This window comes from Chiloscyllium punctatum, chromosome 32 (genome assembly GCF_047496795.1).
Source record: "Chiloscyllium punctatum isolate Juve2018m chromosome 32, sChiPun1.3, whole genome shotgun sequence".
Lineage (NCBI taxonomy): Eukaryota > Metazoa > Chordata > Chondrichthyes > Orectolobiformes > Hemiscylliidae > Chiloscyllium > Chiloscyllium punctatum.
The window spans coordinates 64,842,538-64,863,449 of record NC_092770.1 but is presented as its reverse complement, the minus strand read 5'-3'; the positions used below and the strand labels follow the sequence as shown (position 1 = coordinate 64,863,449).

At 44.8% G+C, this 20,912-nt stretch overlaps 1 protein-coding gene across 23 annotated transcripts in view; it reads right to left on the bottom strand.

Moving 5' to 3' along the window:
- nrcama (neuronal cell adhesion molecule a) overlaps window positions 1–20,912 on the bottom strand; it is a 406,165-nt gene that overhangs the window by 50,146 nt on the left and 335,107 nt on the right. For 16 of the 23 annotated variants that reach the window (XM_072552544.1, XM_072552543.1, XM_072552546.1 and 13 more), the window contains 7 exons: window positions 19,095–19,124; window positions 12,895–12,996; window positions 10,953–11,150; window positions 10,383–10,453; window positions 7,463–7,688; window positions 4,419–4,534; window positions 2,839–3,043 (listed from right to left, as the gene is read on the bottom strand). In XM_072552544.1, coding sequence (XP_072408645.1) covers window positions 2,839–3,043; window positions 4,419–4,534; window positions 7,463–7,688; window positions 10,383–10,453; window positions 10,953–11,150; window positions 12,895–12,996; window positions 19,095–19,124 — 948 coding nt within the window. The remainder of the gene's footprint in view (window positions 1–2,838; window positions 3,044–4,418; window positions 4,535–7,462; window positions 7,689–10,382; window positions 10,454–10,952; window positions 11,151–12,894; window positions 12,997–19,094; window positions 19,125–20,912) is intronic. The other 7 variants (XM_072552535.1, XM_072552537.1, XM_072552542.1 and 4 more) reach the window with 1 other exon arrangement.

Here is a 20,912-nt window from a genome sequence, read left to right as displayed (position 1 = left end):
TTTTTACCAATACATTCAGGACAAAAGGGTAACCAGAGAGAAAATAGGGCCCCTCAAGATCAGCAAGGCGGCCTTTGTGTGGAGCTGCAGAAAATGGGGGAGATACTCAACAAGTATTTTGCATCAGTATTTACTGCGGAAAAGGATATGGAAGATATAGAAAATAGCGAAATAGATGGTGACACCTTGCAAAATGTCCATATTACAGAGGAGGAAGTGCTGGATGGTCTTGAAATGCATAAAAGATGAATAAATCCCCAGGACCTGATCATGTGTACCCTAGAACTCTGTGGAAAGCTAGAGAAGTGATTGCTGGGCCACCTGCTGAGATATTTGTATCATCGATAGTCACAGGTGAGGTGCCAAAAGACTGGAGGCTGGCAAACGTGGTGCCACTCTTTAAGATGAGTGGTAAGGACAAGCCAGGGAACTATAGACCGGTGAGCCTGATGTCGGTGGTGGGCAAGTTGTTGGAGGGAATCCTGCGGGACATGATATACATGTATTTGGAAAGGCAAGGACTGATTAGGGATAGTCAACATGGCTTTGTGCGTGGGAAATCATGTCTCACAAACTTGATTGAGTTTTTTGAAGAAGTAACAAAGAGGATTGATGAGGGCAGAGCAGTAGATGTGATCTATATGGACTTCAGTAAGGCATTCGACAGGGTTCTCCATGGGAGACTGGTTAGCAAGGGTAGATCTCACGGAATAAAGAGAGAACTAGCCATTTGGATATAGAACTGGCTCAAAAGGTAGAAGATAGAGGGTGGTGGTGAAGGATTGTTTTTCTGACTGGAGGCCTGTGACCAGTGGAGTGCCACAAGGATCAGTGTTGGGTCCTCTACTTTTTACATAAATGATTTAGATGCGAGCATAAGAGGTACAGTTAGTAAGTTTGCAGATGACACCAAATTTGACGTGTAGTGGACAGCAAAGAAGGTTACCTCAGATTACAACAGGATGTTGATCAGATGGGCCAATGGGCTGAGAAGTGGCAGATGGAGTTTAATTCAGATAAATGTGAGGTGCTGCATTTTGGGAAAGCAAATCTTAGTCGGACTTATACACTTAATGGTCAGGTCCCAGGGAGTGTTGCTGAACAAAGAGACCTTGGAGTGCAGGTTCATAGCTCCTTGAAAGTGGCGCCACGGGTAGGTAGGATAGTGAAGGCGGCGTTTGGTATGCTTTCCTTTATTGTTCAGAGTATTGAGTACAGGAGTCGGGAGGTCATGTTGCAGCTGTACAGGACATTGGTTAGGCCACTGTTAGAATATTGTGTGCAATTCTGGTCTCCTTCCTTTCGGAAAGATGTTGTGAATCTTGAAAGGGTTCAGAAAAGATTTACAAGGATGTTGCCAGGGTTGGTGGATTTGAGCTATAGGGAGAGGTTGAATAGGCTATGGCTGCTTGCCCTGGAGCGTCGGAGGCTGAGGGGTGACCTTATCGAGGTTTACAAAAGTACAAGGGGCATGGATAGGGTAAATAGGCAAAGTCTTTTCCCTGGGATCGGGGAGTCCAGAACTAGACGGCATAGGTTTAGGGTGAGAGGGGAAAGATATAAAAGGCACCAAAGGGGCAACATTTTCATATAGAGGGTGGTGCGTGTATGGAATGAGCTGCCGGAGGAAGTGGTGGAGGCTGGTACAATTGCAACATTTAAGAGGCATTTGGATGGGGATATGAACAGGAAGGGTTTGGAGGGATATGGGCCTGGTGCTGGCAGGTGGGACTAGATTGGGTTGGGATATCTGGTCGGCATGGACAGGTTGGACCGAAGGGTCTGTTTCCATGCTGTACATCTCTATGACTCTATGACACTAAATGTATATTCCTCTGTGGCAGAAAAGACAAGAGTCAGGCACCATCTATGGGACGACTGAAGTCGTTCAGGGTATTATCAAGTTGAAAGAAAAAAAAAGATAACGCTGTGAAGATTAGTGGTCGCTCACATGATTGGGAACATGTTAAAAACCACAATGAATCACAAAAAATGAAGAGGGAGACATTAGAAGAGATAATTATTGAGAAATATAAAAACAGATGGTAAAAGCTTCTTAAGCCTATATAAGTTTTAAAAAATCACAAATTAAGGAAAAGAACTGAGAGTGTGAGCACTATTCACTTCGAGAGTGAGACTGTGGAATTAATGATGGGAACAAGGAAATGGCAGAAACTCGGAATAAGTATTTTGTATCCACCTTTATCGTGGATGAAACACAAAGCATCCCAAGAACAGTAGAAAAGCAGGAGGGAAAATGGAGGGAGGAACTTGAAACAATCATAACTGCTCCTGGAATAACTAATGGAATTAAAGACTGACAAGTCCCTTGGACCAGATGGCCTGCACCTCAGGGTCTTAAAAGAAGTGGCTGCAGAGGGGCTGGATGCAATAGCAGCAATCTTCCAATAATCCTGAGATTCTAGAAGCACCCCAACAGATAGGAAAGCCACAAAAGTAGCACTATTTTTTATGATCTTATAATGCTTTGGCTACCAACAACCTTCCAGAAACAGTTTGGATAGGCAATAAAATGCCAGCTATACCAGTGCTGAGCATAAACTAAAATTCAGTAATAACATGAATTTGTTTCTTTCTTTGGCGTTGGTTGAAGGGAATTCAGCAAGGGTAATGCAATTGAATGCCAGGGACCAAGGAGAAAATGTGTGATTTGGCCATTGGCTGGCTTTTATGGAGTTCAAAGGTTGCTTGTACTTCCCAGCCCAAGCCTACATGCTGCCCAGATCTTGCTATGTGGGGACATGAGCATTTCAGAATCGCAGATGCCTATATAAAAAAAAAATTCAATCAAGGAGGTAATGCAATTGGATTCTTTACCTCCTTCTGGAGTTTGCAGTACCACATCTTCACTGGGAGGTCCTTCTCCTTTCCCGTTAAGGACTCGAACATTTAGCTTGTAAACGCTGAAAGGTTCTAACCCTGGCAACATGCCGTGGCTCTTATCTCCCAGAAAGTTCAAAATCTTGACATCTGTGTGACCTTTGCCCCGCTTGTTCAGGCTCACTTGCTTCCAGTAGTAGATCTGCATGTGAAAAGTAAACGAGAGAAATTGAGGAGTTCGCTTGCATTGATGTCATACCTTGCACAGGATTGAGGTTTCCTCCAGCACTTTGTAACCAATAAACCCCTCTGCAATTGCTCGCCGCTTTTACAAAGAGAGTCACAGCCACCACTATAACAAGGTGGAAAGATAAAATGGGTCAAAAAGTGTGGCGCTGGAAAAGCACAGCATGTCAGGCAGCATCTCAGGAGCAGGAGAGTCGACGTTTCAGGCATAAACCCTTCATCAGGAATGTCGGGCTTATGCCCGAAACGTTGACTCTCCTCCTCCTCGAATGCTGCCTGACCTGCTGTGCTTTTCCTGCACCAGACCTTTCGACTTTGACTCTCCAGCACCTGCAGTCCTCAGTTTCACCAAGATAAAATGACCAATTAGCTACTTTGTGTGGTGCTGGCTGAAGGAAGAATGTTGTCCAGGAGATTTTACTGTTCTTCCTGAAAATTGTCACAGGCTGATATCTTCACCTGAAAATGACAGACTGGGCCCTCAGCTTCATGTCACACCTGCAAGCTCAAGCAATGGTTCTTGCTGCATGCAAGAGGAATCACAAAGTGTCCAAACATCCCGTCAATGTCCCATCAGTTTCCCATCCACTTTCTCTCCTTAACCCTATAGGAAACGACTGTTTGCTGATTCTGGATCATTGGTTGAACTTCGCTGTCTCTCTCGAGTGACTCAAGGCCTGAGTGAGAACTCTTGGCCTAACTCCACCCAATATTGGCAGGGCACACATGCAACGAGGGTTAAGAGTAAATGGTAGGGAGTAAGATCCATCACATTCTAGAGCCACAAGTGCCTCCTACTTTTTTGCTAATCTTGCTTTGTTTAACTTCGCCCCTCTGTTATTCTAGCAGAAGTATCTCTGCATTTGCCTCGTTACGAACTCCACTTACCTCACATTCACTACCATCACTCCTATCGTTCAATCATTCTCCTCTCTATCCCTCTGAACTAACTCCACGGAGGCCGGTATCTCATCAACATCACCCTTAATTTACACGTGCATAGTACATGACACTGGCCCAGCTGGCTCCTACAGCGAGCAGAACCCTGACCCTCCTGCTTATATTTGTCAGCCAGGGCTCCCTGATTACACCAGGTTAACAGCCCCAATTGGGGAAGCCAAATTCTATGAGATCTACCTGGCTCACCTTCTTCCGATCGCTGCCCCCTCTTCCTTTGCATTTCTGCTACCCAGTTGCTTCCAAGATAGCAGTCTCTAAACACTTCTCAGTTTGGATTTGGTTTTTCTCACTGAGGATTTGCAAGGCCTGCTAATCACGAACGTTGAGCAGGAAATAGCCTTGCTGATTACCTCATCTCATCATCCACTTACGTTATATCCCTTGAGGAATCCACGGACACTTTTCAGTGGAACTGGGTCCCAGTGCACCTTTGCGAGTGTGCTATTGACGACGTGGACACGCACATTGCTAGGAGCCAACATTGGCACTGGAAATGGAACAGACAAGTGATTTTCCCGTCACTCGTAACTATAATACAGTTCACAGCTCCACACAAATAGCAACCCACATTAATGTCAAATACATTTCTCACAAACAAGGACATGTTTTGGTTTCTTTTCCGTTCATGTTTTCCTATCATCGTCATTCACTGCTCTAGAACAGAGAACATTATGGGCTTACTCATTATGGGCTGAGTGAGTTGGACTATACTAAGCCAGGAGATAGCTGAAAGAAATGATAACGTTGCTTTAATTAAAATAGACTACATGTAGACCAGACCACAAAATGCCCCTTTGATACGGATTGTTAAAAATGAAGGGCTGGTGTACTGAAGTGGCTTGGCTTTGGACTCATTTTTCTTTGACATTGGTTTCAGCTGCGAATCACTTCATTGGCAAGAACACAAGTCGAAGGCTATTTAGTCTAACGGAAAAGCAAGAATCCACTACAATGATAAAAAAATTCAGGAAGTGAGATGATGGCTAATTGATAACGCTAAATTGAGACACCCAGAGTAAAACTCCGGGGTCACTGGTTCAAATCTCGGCAGCTCGCGGTTTTAAATGCACCCCAACAAATCTGAAATTGGAAGCCAGTCTCTGTAATAGTGACTGCAAAACTATAGTCAATTGTTTTAAAAACCCATTGGATTCATTAGTGTCTTTTAAGGTATGGACTTGACCCTGCCTTTACCATGTCTAGTCTACAGGTGACTCCAGACCTAAAATGTTGTTGACTCTGAACTGTCCTCTGAAACAGTCTAGCACGACACTCAATCCAAGGTAAAGTAATGATACCCAACAAATACTGGCCCTGCCAGTGATGCCCTCAGAGAGTAAAGGAAAAAGAAGAAAAATTATCTTGACATTTCTACTTCTCATCCAAAGAACTCTGCTGCATGTAACTATGTTTCTTTCTCGACTTTTGAGGTGGTTACACAACAGACAACAGTGAGGGTGGGTGTTCAGCTGCTATCAAACATGGCCGTCGAGTTGTGCAATGCCCTGTTTCTGGAAATAAAATCCAAGCTACTCCAGTTCAACCTAACTTTTTAGCAAGGACCAGTTAACATGGAATCACCTGGAAAAGTGTCATATCTCAAATTCTTCTCAGTCTAGCTCAAACCTATGTCAGCTCAAGTACCCTTTGCAGCAGCGAGATAGATAGTGGTTGAGATTAGGAAATGCCACCCAGCTATTCCTCCTCATTAGCCCAACAGTTCTGAGGCAAGCCTGAACTCTGGAATCACTGCCTCATCCAAAGCCAGGCAAAAACTCAGCATTAACGGGGAATCTAGCCAGAGACTTTCAGCTCTGTGGGAATGTGACAATGTGTGCCTTTAAGAGGGATTTGTTCTGTCCTGTTTCTCTTGAAGAGGGGTGTTGCAAACCTGGTGCAGAGGTGGCTGTTCCATGGAAAGCAGACTTTGGGTTTTTCTTTTAAATTAAAAAGAAGCATGAATGGGTGGAATCAGCCTCTCACAGACCCAGGGTTCCAGTATGTCCTTTCAGTTGCTTGATACAGCTCTCTCTCTGCTACTGCAAGAGCTCTCTGCTGCAAGACTCATTCTGATTAGACTCCCTACAGTGTGGAAACAGGCCCTTTGGCCGAACCAGTCCACACTGACCCTCCGAAGAGTAACCCACCCATACCCTCTGACTAACACTATGGGCAATTTAGGCATGGCCAATTCACCTAACCTGCACATCTTTGGACTGGGAGAGGAAACCAGAGCGCCCGGAGGAAACCCACGCAGACACGGGGAGAATGTGCAAACTCCACACAGACAGTTGCCCGAGGCAGGATTTGAACCTGGGACCCTGGTGCTGTGAGGTAACATTGCTAACCACTGAGTCACTGTGCCGCCCTAAAGAAGTTGACATAATGACCCTTCAACACAACAAACAGGCACCACTGGGATTTGAACCCAGTATCTCCAGTTTACGAGGCAGGCCTTTTAACCAACGAAGCCACAGCACCACACCTGTCGGTGTTCCTTCTCTGGACTGGAGACAGCAAGAGAGGGAGATCTGTTTTGTAGAATTTGCCTTTGCCAAGGGTATGTCTATGGGATGTTGCTGTATTGGAACAGTCGATGAGTAGTACAGGCCAACCGTTGTATCCATGGAATTGTTTTCTGTGGTTTTAGTTACCTGCGGTTTACCACGGGCCGAACATATTATAAGGAACGTTCCAGCACCAGGGACTAAGGGCTGCTGGGAAGGTATGTTTCCCACTTAAATGAATGGGTTTGCTCCTATCTGCAGTTTTGGCTTTCCGCTGTAGGTCTTGGAACGTATGCCCCGCAGATAAGGGGGACTATAATAATTTATTATTTTGAAAGAGTTAAAGTTATGCCAAATTCTTTATCTGTATTTTAACTGTGGTGTAAGAATAAAGTAAGCTTAGCTTAAAGCCTCCTGGTTTGACCAATTGAATTGCATCTGGAATGCGGCACCATTAAATAAATTAGAAGTTAGATTTGAGGCTATCTCCTTGGTATGTTTTGAGGGGATTGGACTGGTCCATAACAGAGAACAATGGACACATGCCTCAACCCACAGAATCAGTAAAGGTTGGCCTATCCCACCAGTGAATGTAGTAAAGGCTGGAAAAATCAGAAATTGGGTTTCTCGGGGATTCCAGGAAATCGGGGAATGGACAGCAAAGTGCAGTAAAAGCCCAAGATCTGCTACATTTGTATTAAATGGCAGCACAGGCTCGATGGGACGTACTGTCGACGTCAGCCCTAATTCCTGTGTCCTTTTGGGGCAATCTGTTCTCACCTTTCAGATCACTCTGAGCAGCCAATTTGCTTTTTACGATGCTTGAGGTGAGCTGCTCGGTCAAGGAAAGGACGGCTGAGAAATGACAGAATAACAAGACCAACACTACAAGAACAACGGTTACTTACAATCCTCGCCTGAGTATCCGATTACAATTTCAGGCTCCGAGGCAGCTCCAAGGATGTTGAACGACTGCACTTTCAACTCATAGGGAGAAAATTCCGGGGTGCCCGAAACGATGTATTTTGAAACATTGGCGACCATCACAGAGGTCCATTCGTCATCACTGTCCTTCTGTCTCCAGCTGACTTTGTAAGTTAGGCCTGGCCCATTGGACTGGACACCTTTCAAAGGCTAAAGAGAAACAGCAAACAAATGTCCAGTCATTTACAAACAGAACGGGGTTGGACGTCTGTGGAGAAGGTTGGGGGAGGTTGATCTTTGCCCTACACAACAGGGGACATGTGAAACAAGTTGTTGGATCACGTGGTCAATAGTGACAATTTTTAAAATTTAATCATGAGACATGGATGTCACTGGCTGGGGCAGCATTTATTGCTCATCCTTAATTACCCAGAATGCAGTTTGAGAGCCAACCACATTACTGTGGGTATGGAGTCACATGTAGGCCTGACCAGGTAAGGATGGCAGTTTCCTTTCCTAAATGATGATAATGAACCAATTTAACTTTTCCAACAATCGAAAATAATTATTAGATTCTTAATTTCGGATTTTTTAAATTAGATTCAAATTACAGCATCTGCCATGGCAGGATTCGAACCTGGATCCAAAAAACCTTGGTCTCTGGGTTAACAGTCTGGAGGTAATACCGCCAGGCAGTCGCCTTCCCCCTCATGATTCTACAAGCCCGACGTGTTTTCCGGGGAAGTCCATATCACCTTGGGTTAAAGATAGGTAGCTAGCTAATGTTAATTGGGAGCCAGTGTGGCTTATTGGATCACTGACATTGGTATGTGAGCAATATTTATAATTATCTGTCCCGTGTTGTCCCACCAACTCACAATTGGCTGAGGTTTTTATTGGCTTGTTCATCTCTCCCTTCAGTGAAGAGAGTGAGTGTGTGTGTGCATGCGTGCATGGTGCACATGTGTCTGCCCTTGTGTGTATTGAATTGTGCAAGGCATGGTAATTGCGAGGCCCCAAGATGGACAAAACAAAGAGTTGTTTCATGCTCCAATTGTTTGAATTTATTTAACGTTCAAACCCTTATTAGAAACAATAGCTGCTCTGGTGGTGTTATATGGCATTGCCTGGCATCACAGTGGGCGGCATGGTGGCACGGTGGTTAGCACTGCTGCCTCACAGAGTCAGAGACCCGGGTTCAATTCCCGCCTCAGGTGACTGACTGTGTGGAGTTTGCACATTCTCCCCGTGTCTGCGTGGGTTTCCTCCGGGTGCTCCGGTTTCCTCCCACAGTCCAAAGATGTGCAGGTCAGGTGAATTGGCCATGCTAAATTGCCCGTAGTGTAAGGTAAGGGGTAAGTGTAGGGGTATGGGTGGGTTGCGCTTCGGCGGGTCGGTGTGGACTTGTTGGGCCGAAGGGCCTGTTTCCACACTAAGTAATCTAATCTAATCTAATCACATGAGGGGCATCGGCAGATGTCATGCAGACAGAGCTGCCTGGTTTATGTCACACAGAGGAGAGAGGCTGTGTGCTGAACATTTCTAATGCAGCAATTGGAGGGTCGCACTTGATCCCGGCATCCTGTCTTGGGACGGAAGTCTAGTCAGGGTTCCTGATTCTCTGCCAGCGACTTTTATAGGAATGTTGGTGCAAACCCTCCACAATGTTGGAATGGCACACACATATTTGGCCTGTGCAAAGACTGACCCTTGGGGCAAGTGGTTGTTGGGAGATGGTGGTGTAGGCTGCTGATGCCTTTAAGAATCACGCCATAAAAGAGCAGGGGAGAGAACCTCAAGAACGCAGGAAGCGTAGGTGGCAGAAAGAAAGGGGGCAATGATGAGCCAAATATTTACTCTAAATTTTTAAGTAAGCCCCAACAGAAGGAATTAAGCTGGCCAAGCCCAGAGTTTAAACACTTGCAACAATAGTGACTTCGGACACCTCGGTTGCATATATGTTGTAATACAGCATCTGCCATGCCTTTAGCTGGCATTATTTTGTAATTAAGACATGTAGACATTATAACCAAGCCTTCCCAGACCATGTACAGCAGGTAGATGGAGAGGAAGGACTGCTTTCTGTACTTTGTCCCAACAATACACCTCAGCCTTCAGAGAAGGGACAACCCCACCACCCCCAGTTAGTTTGACATTTCCCAATCTCATACCAACCTGCCTCTAGTTTCAATCTTGACGAGATACGTGCTAGTCAAGGCTTGAAACTCATTGGAAAGTAGATAGCCATGTCATTGGACCAATCATTGTTCTATCTTTTCCAGCAGTTCATAAAATAACGGGCCTGCAGGGCTAGGGCAAACTGTTGCACCTCAACATTCCAGAGATTTGCACCCATTTATTCTGTTACACAGAATTATAGCATGTTGTAGTGCAGAAGAAGGCCATTCGACCCCTTGTGTTTGTACCGAAAGAGCTACCCAGCTAATCGACTATACCTTATTTCCACAGCCCTCTAACTTCATCACTTCCGAATGTATAACCAGCTTTGCTTTGAAGCCTCTTATGAAATCCGGCTCCACCACTCTCCTAGGCAGTGCATTCCAAGTTCTTACAACTCTGATCAAACACGTTTCTCCACATCTCACTCCTAGCTCCCCTGCTGACAATCTTCAAGTTGTGACCCCGAGTTACTGACATACTAACTCGTGCAAACATAATATCCTTCTTTACCCTGTCAAAATTGTTCAGAACTTTGAACACCTCAACAGGTTACCTCTTAATCTTCTCCAAGTTACCTGTATAAAATTTGTGGGAAACCTCTATTCATAGAGTCACTGGAACAAGCTGTAAGTGTCCTTTCTGAAATACCAATATTGATGAAATGGCACATAGCAAACCAGTCAGATGTACTGGTAAGTCCATTACAACAAACAGTTTGCATACCTCCCAGGTTATCACCAGATTGTTGGGTTCTGTTCCCATCCCTTGGACTCCTGTGGGGTTTTCATCAGGAGCTGCAAGAAACAAAAAGGAGTTGCTATATCGCACAAAAGCAAAAGGTAGAGACAGCACCATTTTATTTACCCACCTCCTATCTGGCACCATCACTGACTTCATCTGTGTGAACATGTCTGAGAAACATGATGTGGACAAACCACCATTGGACTGAGATAGACAAAGTTAAAAATCACACAACACCAGGTTATAGTCCAACAGGTTTACTTGGAAGTACCAGCTTTCGGAGTGACGCTCCTTGGTCAGGTAACTCCTGGAGTTGGATCATGGGAATTTACAGCAAAAGATCAGGGTGCTCACAAACCAGAGTCTGATTTATCTGTACATGAACCGATAACGTCACCCATGCACGCAGAGTTATCCTGGCACAGAGACCACTGTGCAACATCACCTCTGCTGGGCACACACCAGCAGCCATCTTTGCCAACCGTCCTGGCGTTGGCAGTACAGATGTCATCGTTGTAAAACACAATTGGCCTTTAAGAGACTGTATCTTACCAGCTGGCTGTGTGAAGTAGTGCTCAGATGGATAACTCGGATCGCTCCTGCCTACTCGGTTGACAGCAATGACCCGGAAGTTGTAGTTGACAAAGGGGGAAAGCTTCAGGTGGACCGTGGTCTGCTTTCCTCCGACATCGGTCAAATGATGCCACAATCCAGGGTCAAACTGATCCTCTTCATATTCAATGATGAACTCTGAGAGGAAACCAGTATTACTCACATTAGTGCATGGACTTCACTTGCTGTAGAGATCACTTGCCATTTAATAAATACTCAGAAGTATTTCTTAGTTTCAAGATTAACATAGATTTCTGCACTCCACCCCATTCCCCCAGCGTAACCTCAACTTGAACTTGGCAAATTTGGACACATCCTTCAAACATCCCAGACCCATATCGACAGTCTGTTATCACAGCAGAGTTCTCTTTTCCCCAGAACAAGCTGGGAAAGAGGTCAACCCCGTGCTGTAAGGCTAAATGTGAATGATGTTGCAGAATGCGGGTATCCTGGTTTAATCAGGATTACAGAGGCTACATGGCCCAGAAACAATTCATCTGGCTAAGCCAGCTCTTTTTCAGCTTTCCTAATCTAAATCACATCAGGTCTCTCCAGTCCCTTCTCCCTCATTCGCCCATTCCTGCTTCCAGAAAAAAGATTCGTGTTCAAGAGATTCCTTGATAAATGGATCAAATGACAAAGGCATCAATTTAAGGCAAGGGGGATGTCAGAAAGGACTTGTTCAGCCCACAGGGTGCTGGGATTCAGGAGCTCACAGCTTGTAAGGGGTGGGGAGGGGGAAAGAGGCGGAAACCCTCAGAACATGTCAGAGCTGTTCAGATGTGCATTGGCCATGCCAAGGCAAACATAGCTATGGGCCAAGTGTGTGGATTAGGATAGTTTGGTAGCTGCTTTTGACTGGGATAGACTGGGAGGGCCTTTTCCACCACTACAGACCTACAACTTTATTCGCCTCAGCCATTTTCACCATTCTCCAGGAGAGGAATTCCCTTTAGAACTTCCTTGGTTACTACGGTGGCATCGAATGATGCTCCTTTCAAGGGGGATGTCTCGAGGAAACAGTCTGTATCTACTTGAGCAAAGCTTCACTATCTCAATGAGCGAAAGACCCTCAACTGCAGAGCAATGCCCTAAGCCCTGGAACGGCAGTTAGAATCGTGCAATCCCTACAGTGTGGAAACAGGCTGTTTGGAGGTTCGGTGTGGACTTGATGGGCCAAAGAGCGTCCTACCCAGACCCACCCCCCCACCCTATCCCTGTAACCCTGCATTTCCCATGACTAGTCCATCCCTGGACAGCAAGGGTGGTTCAGCACGGCTAATCCACCTAACCTACACATCTTTGGAGGAGAGGGAGAATGTGCCAACTCCACACAGACAGTCACCTGAGGCTGGAATTGAACATGGGTCCCTGGTGCTGTGAGGCAGCAGTGCTAACCACTGAGCCACGGTGCTGCTCAAATTTAAAGGTAATAAGGCTCCATTAACATTATTACTAAGCTTTTAAGTAAAGAATATGGGGGCAAGTGTTAATTGAGGGAGTTAAAATAATATTCAGAGCAATTGGTTTGGATTGAGAGAAACTCTCTCCTCTGGTGAGGGAGTCTGGAACAAGGGGGTTTAAACCTAGAAATTCGAGTCAAGTCATTCAAATGGTGGCAGGGAACATTCTCCCCAAGTGGAAGGCTAACGGTAGTCTGGCACCAACTCCACCAAAAGGCTAAAGACGCTGGGGATTTGTAACTGAAGCATCTAATTAGACATTGATGGCTAAGTCATTAGTGTTAAAGTCATAAAGATGCCCACTAGATTCGAGGTACAGATGCACCATAATCTGATTGAAAGTGAAGAATGAAGCAAAGAATAGGTGTGTTGATGGTCTGCTGTAAGATTCCTCAGAATTTAAGGTCGAACACACATACTTGTAATGGGACTGTTATGATCATCCCCTGGAATCCAGGACAGCTGCACGCTTCTATCTTGAGGGTTGGTTAATTCCAGGTCCGAAGGTGGATCGGGACTGTCTATGAAATGAAGACATTAAATTAAAACCAGAAAGATGCAACAGAGTCAAACAAATCAGAAACTGGATGGATGTGTGCGGCAATGTAAGGTGGTGGGGCTGCATGCACAGGGGTCTCTTGCGTACCCAGCAGGGAGATGGGGAGATGTTAGGTCTGGCTCAGCAGCGACCATCGAGTTCAATAAGGCTTCAGCAAAAACAGCTACATGCAGATACTCAGGAGACTGAAACGACCCGTATGCATGATTGGACTTTGCAGTCCATTGCAGTTCTTCAAACTGAAGCTCTTAATTATTTGTTGCCAAAAGCTCTTCAGAAAGACTGTTCAGCCTGAGCTTAATAGAGGCAGAAATCTAAGGCATACAAAACAGGGAAGAGGTTGGGCCGGGAGGCAGGGGTGGGGGTTAATAAACTCAATCCTTCTGAGGTACCTGACAGACTCTGATCAGACAGAGTTTAAATGATTGCTGCATTTCTGCTTTCACTACAATAACTGAATGTTCAATCTGTGTAATGATCACTCTTAAGAGTGCAAATAAACTTTCTAATCGCTGACCGAAATGTGATAAGCTCTACTTTGGAACAGCATCATTTAGTTCGGAGATCTGCTCTTATTAAAAACCAGTACATGTCAAACGACAAAGTTAAATATTTAAAAGCCTCTGGGGAATGCAAATGAGTTTTATTTCAATGGCATGAGAAATGAGGGTCTTTCATTCTGTGGATTGATTAGAGAGAGCTGCGATTGTTCTCCTTTACAGCAATCGACAATTATACAGAGATCTCATGACAGAGTTCAACATTATGAAGGGAAAATAGAAAATGTTTCCAATGACAAAAGGGTCAACAGCCAGAGGACACAGATTTAAAGGACTTGCCAAAAGAAAGTCAGAGAGGAAGCGAGGGAGAATTCTGCCACTGCAGCTGGCCATTCTGGTCTATCCCAGATCTATCCCATCCCAGACCACATTGCCTGACAAGAAGCTGATTCAATTGTGAATTTCGGAAGGAAATCAAATGTGTTATTGAGAAAGGAACATGTTTCAGATCCATGGAAAGAAGGGTGGGAGCAACGGGCAAGCTCTATGGAATATCACGACAAATTTCTGTGGTTAGGACCTCTCGCCAGGTTCACATAAACTCTAAGCAACTCCCTCACGATTCATCGGACGAGGGTTCACTGAATTCAGTTTAATAAAAAGCACTTAAGACATAATCCTTTTAACGAGCCCAAGTTGCTTGCTGCCCTGCAGCTCGGCTAAAAGTGATGAGGAGTCCGCAGCCTTCTGATTCATTCGCAGCCTTTTGTGTTGAACTTTACCATAAGCAGTTTCAGAGTAACGGGGATCCCTGGACGGACACATCCTTAAAGTTTAAGGTATTTGCTCAGGCAGGATCACCCTCTTTGAACCTATGGCTGTCTACTGAGAAGTAGACAAATGTTGTACGCATGGGATTTATTTTTACACAAACTGGGAAGAAAGCAAATGGATCTGCGTATTAACTATTTAAAAATTTACTGGTAGGTCTTCAATGTTCAGTTATCCCCCATAATGATGTCTTCAACATGTAACACTCTTGAATGCGTCTACTCCTGTGGACATATTTGATTAAATCCAGTTGAGTTTCTTGACACACTGCCTGATGTGTGGCAGTCACTGTTATATCACAAAAAAATGTGGTCACCCAATTTGCATACAGCAAGGTCCCTGAAGCAGCGACACGGTAATGACCAGACTGCCTGTATGACTGGTGTTGGTCGAGGGATAGATACTGTCAGGATACTGAAGAGAATGAACTGCTTTTTGCATAAATAGTGTCATGAGATCTTTTATATCCAGGATGGATGGGGCCTCTATTTATGGTCTCCTTGAATCAAGCAACGTCCTTTCAGTACTGAAATATAGATGCAACTGAGATGACCTGCTTAGACTTCTGCAATGAGACAAACCTGACTCCACCATGGTGAGAGGTCCCATTGAATTATGGGTGACGATTGAGTGAAGGTAAGTGGGCATCCTTCTTATAATTTATAACTTTGTCAAGTTGTAGAGAGCATTCACTTGAACAAAAGATGCTTTGAAGGCCAATGTCAGCAACACACGCACCTCCAGGAGACGACTAATGGTAACAAAAGAGCTAATAGTAGCTGCAGGAGCTCACGGGCATGCACAAACAGCGGGGAATTCAAATCTGCTCAGTGCAGAACTGCATAGCATGTCAGGGAAACTACGTTTCACAACAGCACCATGTAGAGAGATCAGATCCAGCTTAAATTTCACAAATGATCATGTTAACCTAGAGGGTCTCCTGTATTATCGCTGATGAATGAAAACATGCAAGTGCAGCAAATAAGTCGATAAAGTGTTCCACCCTCCTGATTATTTTTCAATGAGCTGCATTTGTAAAATTGGAGCCAGTCAGCACAGATGACCCATAGACACGTCAAACACATGACATGTAATTTAGAGACATGTACACAAATTTGCACACATTCCAGACTCTCCTACATATAATCACAATCCACAAACATACACACAAGACAAACACACACACACTCACACACATACATACCAAACACGATTGCGCACACACACAAGCAATCTCCCTGAGGTAACAGTGGCTGAAGGACCTGAACTTAAGGGAATTTCTATTTGCCAGGATTTGGTGTTGGAGAGACTGTTAGGTCTGAAGGTTGATAAGTCTCCGGGACCTGATGGCCTGCATCCCAGGGTACTGAAGGAGGTGGCTCGGGAAATCGTGGATGCGCTGGTGATTATTTTCCAGAGTTCAATAGAATCGGGGTTGGTTCCTGAGGATTGGAGGGCGGCTAATGTTGTGCCACTTTTTAAGAAGGGTGGGCGGGAGAAAGCAGGAAATTATAGACCAGTTAGTCTGACCTCAGTGGTGGGAAAGATGCTGGAGTCTATTATAAAGGATGAAATTACGGCACATCTGGATAATAGTAACAGGATAGGACAGAGTCAGCATGGATTTATGAAGGGGAAATCATGCTTGACTAATCTTCTTGAATTTTTTGAGGATGTAACTCGGAAGATGGACGAGGGAGATCCAGTGGATGTACTGTACCTGGACTTTCAGAAAGCTTTTGATAAAGTCCCACACAAGAGGTTAGTGAGTAAAATTAGGGCGCACGGGATTGGGGGCAAAGTACTAGATTGGATAGAGAATTGGTTGGCTAATAGGAAACAAAGGGTAGTGATTAACGGCTCCATTTCGAAATGGCAGGCAGTGACCAGTGGGGTACCGCAGGGATCCGTGCTGGGACCGCAGCTTTTTACAATATATGTAAATGATATAGAAGATGGTATCAGCAATAACATTAGCAAATTTGCTGATGACACAAAGCTAGGTGGTAGGGTGAAATGTGATGAGGATGTTAGGGGATTACAGGGTGACCTGGACAAGTTAGGTGAGTGGGCAGATGCATGGCAGATGCAGTTTAATGTGGATAAATGTCTGGTTATCCACTTTGGTGGCAAGAACAGGAAGGCAGATTACTACCTCAATGGTATCAAATTAGGTAAAGGGGCTGTTCAGAGAGATCTGGGTGTTCTTGTCCACCAGTCAATGAAGGCAAGCATGCAGGTACAGCAGGTCGTGAAGAAGGCTAATAGCATGCTGGCCTTCATAACAAGAGGGATTGAGTATAGAAGCAAAGAGGTGCTTCTGCAGCTGTACAGGGCCCTGGTGAGACCACACCTGGAGTACTGTGTACAGTTCTGGTCTCCAAATTTGAGGAAAGACATTCTGGCTATTGAGGGAATGCAGCGTAGGTTCACGAGGTCAATTCCTGGAATGGCAGGATTGCCTTACACGGAAAGACTGAAGCGACTGGGCTTGTATACCCTTGAGTTTAGAAGACTGAGAGGGGATCTGATTGAAACGTATAGGCTTATGAAAGGACTGGACACTCTGGCAGGAGGGAACATATTTCCGTTGATGGGTGAGTGCCGAACCAGAGGACACAACTTAAAAATACGGGGTAGACCATTTAGGACAGAGATGAGGAGAAACTACTTCACCCAGAGAGTGGTGGCTGTGTGGAATGCTCTGCCCCAGAGGGCAGTGGAGGCCCAGTCTCTGGATTCATTTAAGAAAGAATTGGATAGAGCTCTTAAAGATAGTGGAGTCAAGGGGTATGGAGATAAGGCTGGAACAGGATACTGATTAGGAATGATCAGCCATGATCATATTGAATGGCGGTGCAGGCTCGAAGGGCAGAATGGCCTACTCCTGCATCTATTGTCTATTGTCTATTGTCTAATCCAAGACAGGTATATATAATATATAGCCAATCTAGGCACACAAGTACACTCAGCCATTCTATACACACACACACTTTCTTTCTTTCTTTCTCTCTCTCTCTCTCTCTCTCACACACACACACACACACACACACACACACACACACACACACAATTGTTGTGGTCAGAGAAAAGCCATTTATTCCATCATGTGAACACCAGTTCTCCAAATCAGCATTATGACTTAATGATAATTAATCTGCCTTTTCCCACCTCCTTAACCCTGTATATTTTAATTTGAACAGAAACATCTGATGGCCTCTTGAATGTTTCAATCGAACCTGCCTACACCACACTTTCAGCCATGCATTGCAACCCTCAACCACTCGCTGTGTGGAAAAAGCATTTTCTGACCTCACATTTGCTTCTTTTTGCGAATTACTTTCAATCTGTGTTTTCCTTTCGTCACCTGGACACAAAAACATTTTCTCTCTATCAAATCCATCCAGACAACTTGGGAAAGATGTCTGCTAAATCACATTTAGTCCTTTAGCTCTTCAAGAGAAAGACACCCATTTTCTCCTAACTATCTTCATCGATGGAGTGTATGTCAACCTTGAAATCATTTTCATAAACCTCTTCTTTCCAGACCCCCCCCGAAGTGTGGTGCCCAGATTGTAGTGCAATATTCCAGCTGAGAACTAACCAGCATCCTTTCCATGTTCAACATATCCACCTTGCATTGTGCTCTATGCCCCTATTAATAAAGCTGAGGATGACATATAGCTTATGAACAACTCTATCCACTCTGTCCTGCCACCTTTACTGTCTCCAGTCTCTCACACACCAGAGACATACACTTGGCAAATACTCACTGTTGCATCCCGGACACACACGTCAAACATTCTGACTCTCCTGATAGGTAAAGTAGACAGTTACAGATACTACTGGGTACTAAGACAGTTATCGTGTGTTTCCAATATGAGAGGAATTATCCTCCTCCAAGTGTTTATAACTTGCAATGGTGTAAGATTTAATCGTCACACCAGATATTTCACCCACTGCGTGCAAAAAGCCCAAGTGTGACTGTAAAGTGTGTGCGCACAGAAATTACAGAATTCCTCTCAGGAAAAAGCCGGAAAGGCTGGAAGCGCACAGCAGACCCAGCAGCATCTGGAAAATCGGACACAGTTGTGATTTGGAAAGTTGCCCTGCAAGAGAACAGCTTTCATCACAGTTATCAATGGAAATGAATTACTCAGTGGAACCTCCATGACCAACTAGAATGGAGGGGACCTCAATAGTGGACAGTCTGAAAAACATCCAGATACAAGCAAAGCTACTGCCTTGGGAATCAATCATTAAAATAATTCTTATTGTAGTCTGAGTGACCATCAAGCACACAAAACACTCAGACAGTCATGTGTCCCATATGGATTTAACATCCATTCCGGTAATGGAGGTTCCACAGTTGGTGAAAACACAATCATCCAGGTGTTGAAGGAAGCACCAATACAGGTCAATCTAGAGTTAACACACATCTACATAAAATGTGTCTACCTTGGCTAAAAGAGGAAAAACAAAACCCCAAAGAAGTAGGCGTAAGGAACACCAAATGTTGGTGGCGACATGGTGAGTGAATGCTACACATAAAGGAGCAGTGTGGAGCTGCCTCAGCATCACCCTCCACAATACTTCACCTCAAGTGGACAATGGATAGAGAAATGAAGCTGGTGAACATGCTACATTATGGCTGGAAATGAAAGTAAGAGAGCCAAGTCAAAACAAATGGAAGAGTGAAGTGTGTTCAGACAAACACTTGTTAGTTTACCGTATGGGCTAGCTGGTGTTGAGGAACGGGCTGGAAATAAAGAGCAAGGTTAGGGTTTAGTCGTAGCCAGCACAAGTTAAAACAGTCACATTTTTCTGCTAGTTTCATAAAAACAAAGAAGAAATTGCACATCAGCTTATTAGATCTCAGAAATATCACAATCATTTCCACACAATGCGGATTATCTAGAGCTGTAGTGCTAGTCGCCGTATCAATGATCAATCCCATTTGGCAAACATCAAAACTCTACAGGTACATGCACAGTCTGGTCACTTCTTTAATGTTTTTGGGCTGAACTGTAAAAGGATGACCACTTGGGTCTTTTTTTTTGTTCTTTATTGGGATATGGCTAACCCTAGTCTGGTCAGTTTCTACTGCCCATTCTAAATATCCGCTCGATCAGGATGGCTTGCTCCAGTCATTTCAGAATCAGTTAAGAGCCAACCAGATTGCTTTGGGTCTGGAGTCACATGCAGTTAAAACCAGATTTTCTTCCTTCCATCAAACAACCAGATGGGACTATGACAAGTGTCACATGGTCACCATTTGGTAGATTCTTAACTCAATTTTTGAAATTTAATTCAAATGTCACCATCGGTGGTATCTGAACTCATATCCTCAGAACAGCCTGGGATTCTGGATAAGTGACCCAGTGAGCTGTCACAATGCCACCATCTGACCTGCTTCCTGAGTGAATTCTCTGGCAGTAACTCAAATGAACTTCTGTATCTGATAAGACAATAGACAATAGATGCAGGAGTAGGCCATTCAGCCCTTCGAGCCTGCACCGCCATTCAATATGATCATGGCTGATCATGGGGAGGAGTAGAAAATCTAAACAGCACAGGCCAGATTGGCCCAGCAACCCTGTACCACAGTCCATTCAGCCTAACGTATTTGGTAAACAACTCAGTTATCGCTCAAGTCAGAGTGACAAAGATCAGTGAAGGACACAGATTTAGAAACACAAAGGGGCTCCTTTAAAGGGGGCTTCAACTTGGCATGCAAAGTAGTGCATGCAGAGCTCTCCACAAAGTGTCAACACGATTGACTCCCCAACAAGGCAAGTTGTTGGGGAGATAGGGGATGACAAGAGGAGGGAGTTACAAGTGAGGAGAGCATTGTGGAGAGTCGTCTGGTGGCGGAATATTTTTCTGTGTCACACAGCGAGGAATGCCGAGCTGGCTCCGACCCGTCCAGATATCACAGGACCCCCAATTTCCACATTCACAGACCCATCGTCTGAAATAGGAGCAGATTTCTACCCGGGACCGATCTAGAACCAACTGCCCTGCCACTTACGAAGCTGCCAGCTATTTCTATTGGATAAAAGATAACAGACAGCAGAGTGATTGCCGCTGCCACTCTGTTCAACGGGCACCGTATGGCATCTTGGGCAACTTTTAGCTTCCCATTTGAGACGCCGGATGTTGAACCATGGAAGGCTATGAGTCCATCCCATTCCAGGACTTGCCCAACAGAGTGACAAGCTGGGAGGTGAAGGGTACAGGGAGATCAATGTTTTGGTGAGCAGCAGCGGGAGGTTGGTCTTCACTTCCCTATGGTAGTGACTCTCAGGCCCCTGTACCCTTACCTCCCAACTGCTTTGAGATTGCCTAGCTCAGCACAATCACGGGTTTGATGCTAATCTTGATACCCTTTGGATTTGTGTTACACGTTGCCTGCAGCAGGGGGAGCCAAAGCTCCCAATTCACTCTTTTGCAAAGCATCACCTCAGCAACACCTTGCAAGAGGGTCTGCTTTTCAAGTGATGCTGGTGTGACAAGGCGCTCGCACAGAAACAAAACGCCAAAGCCA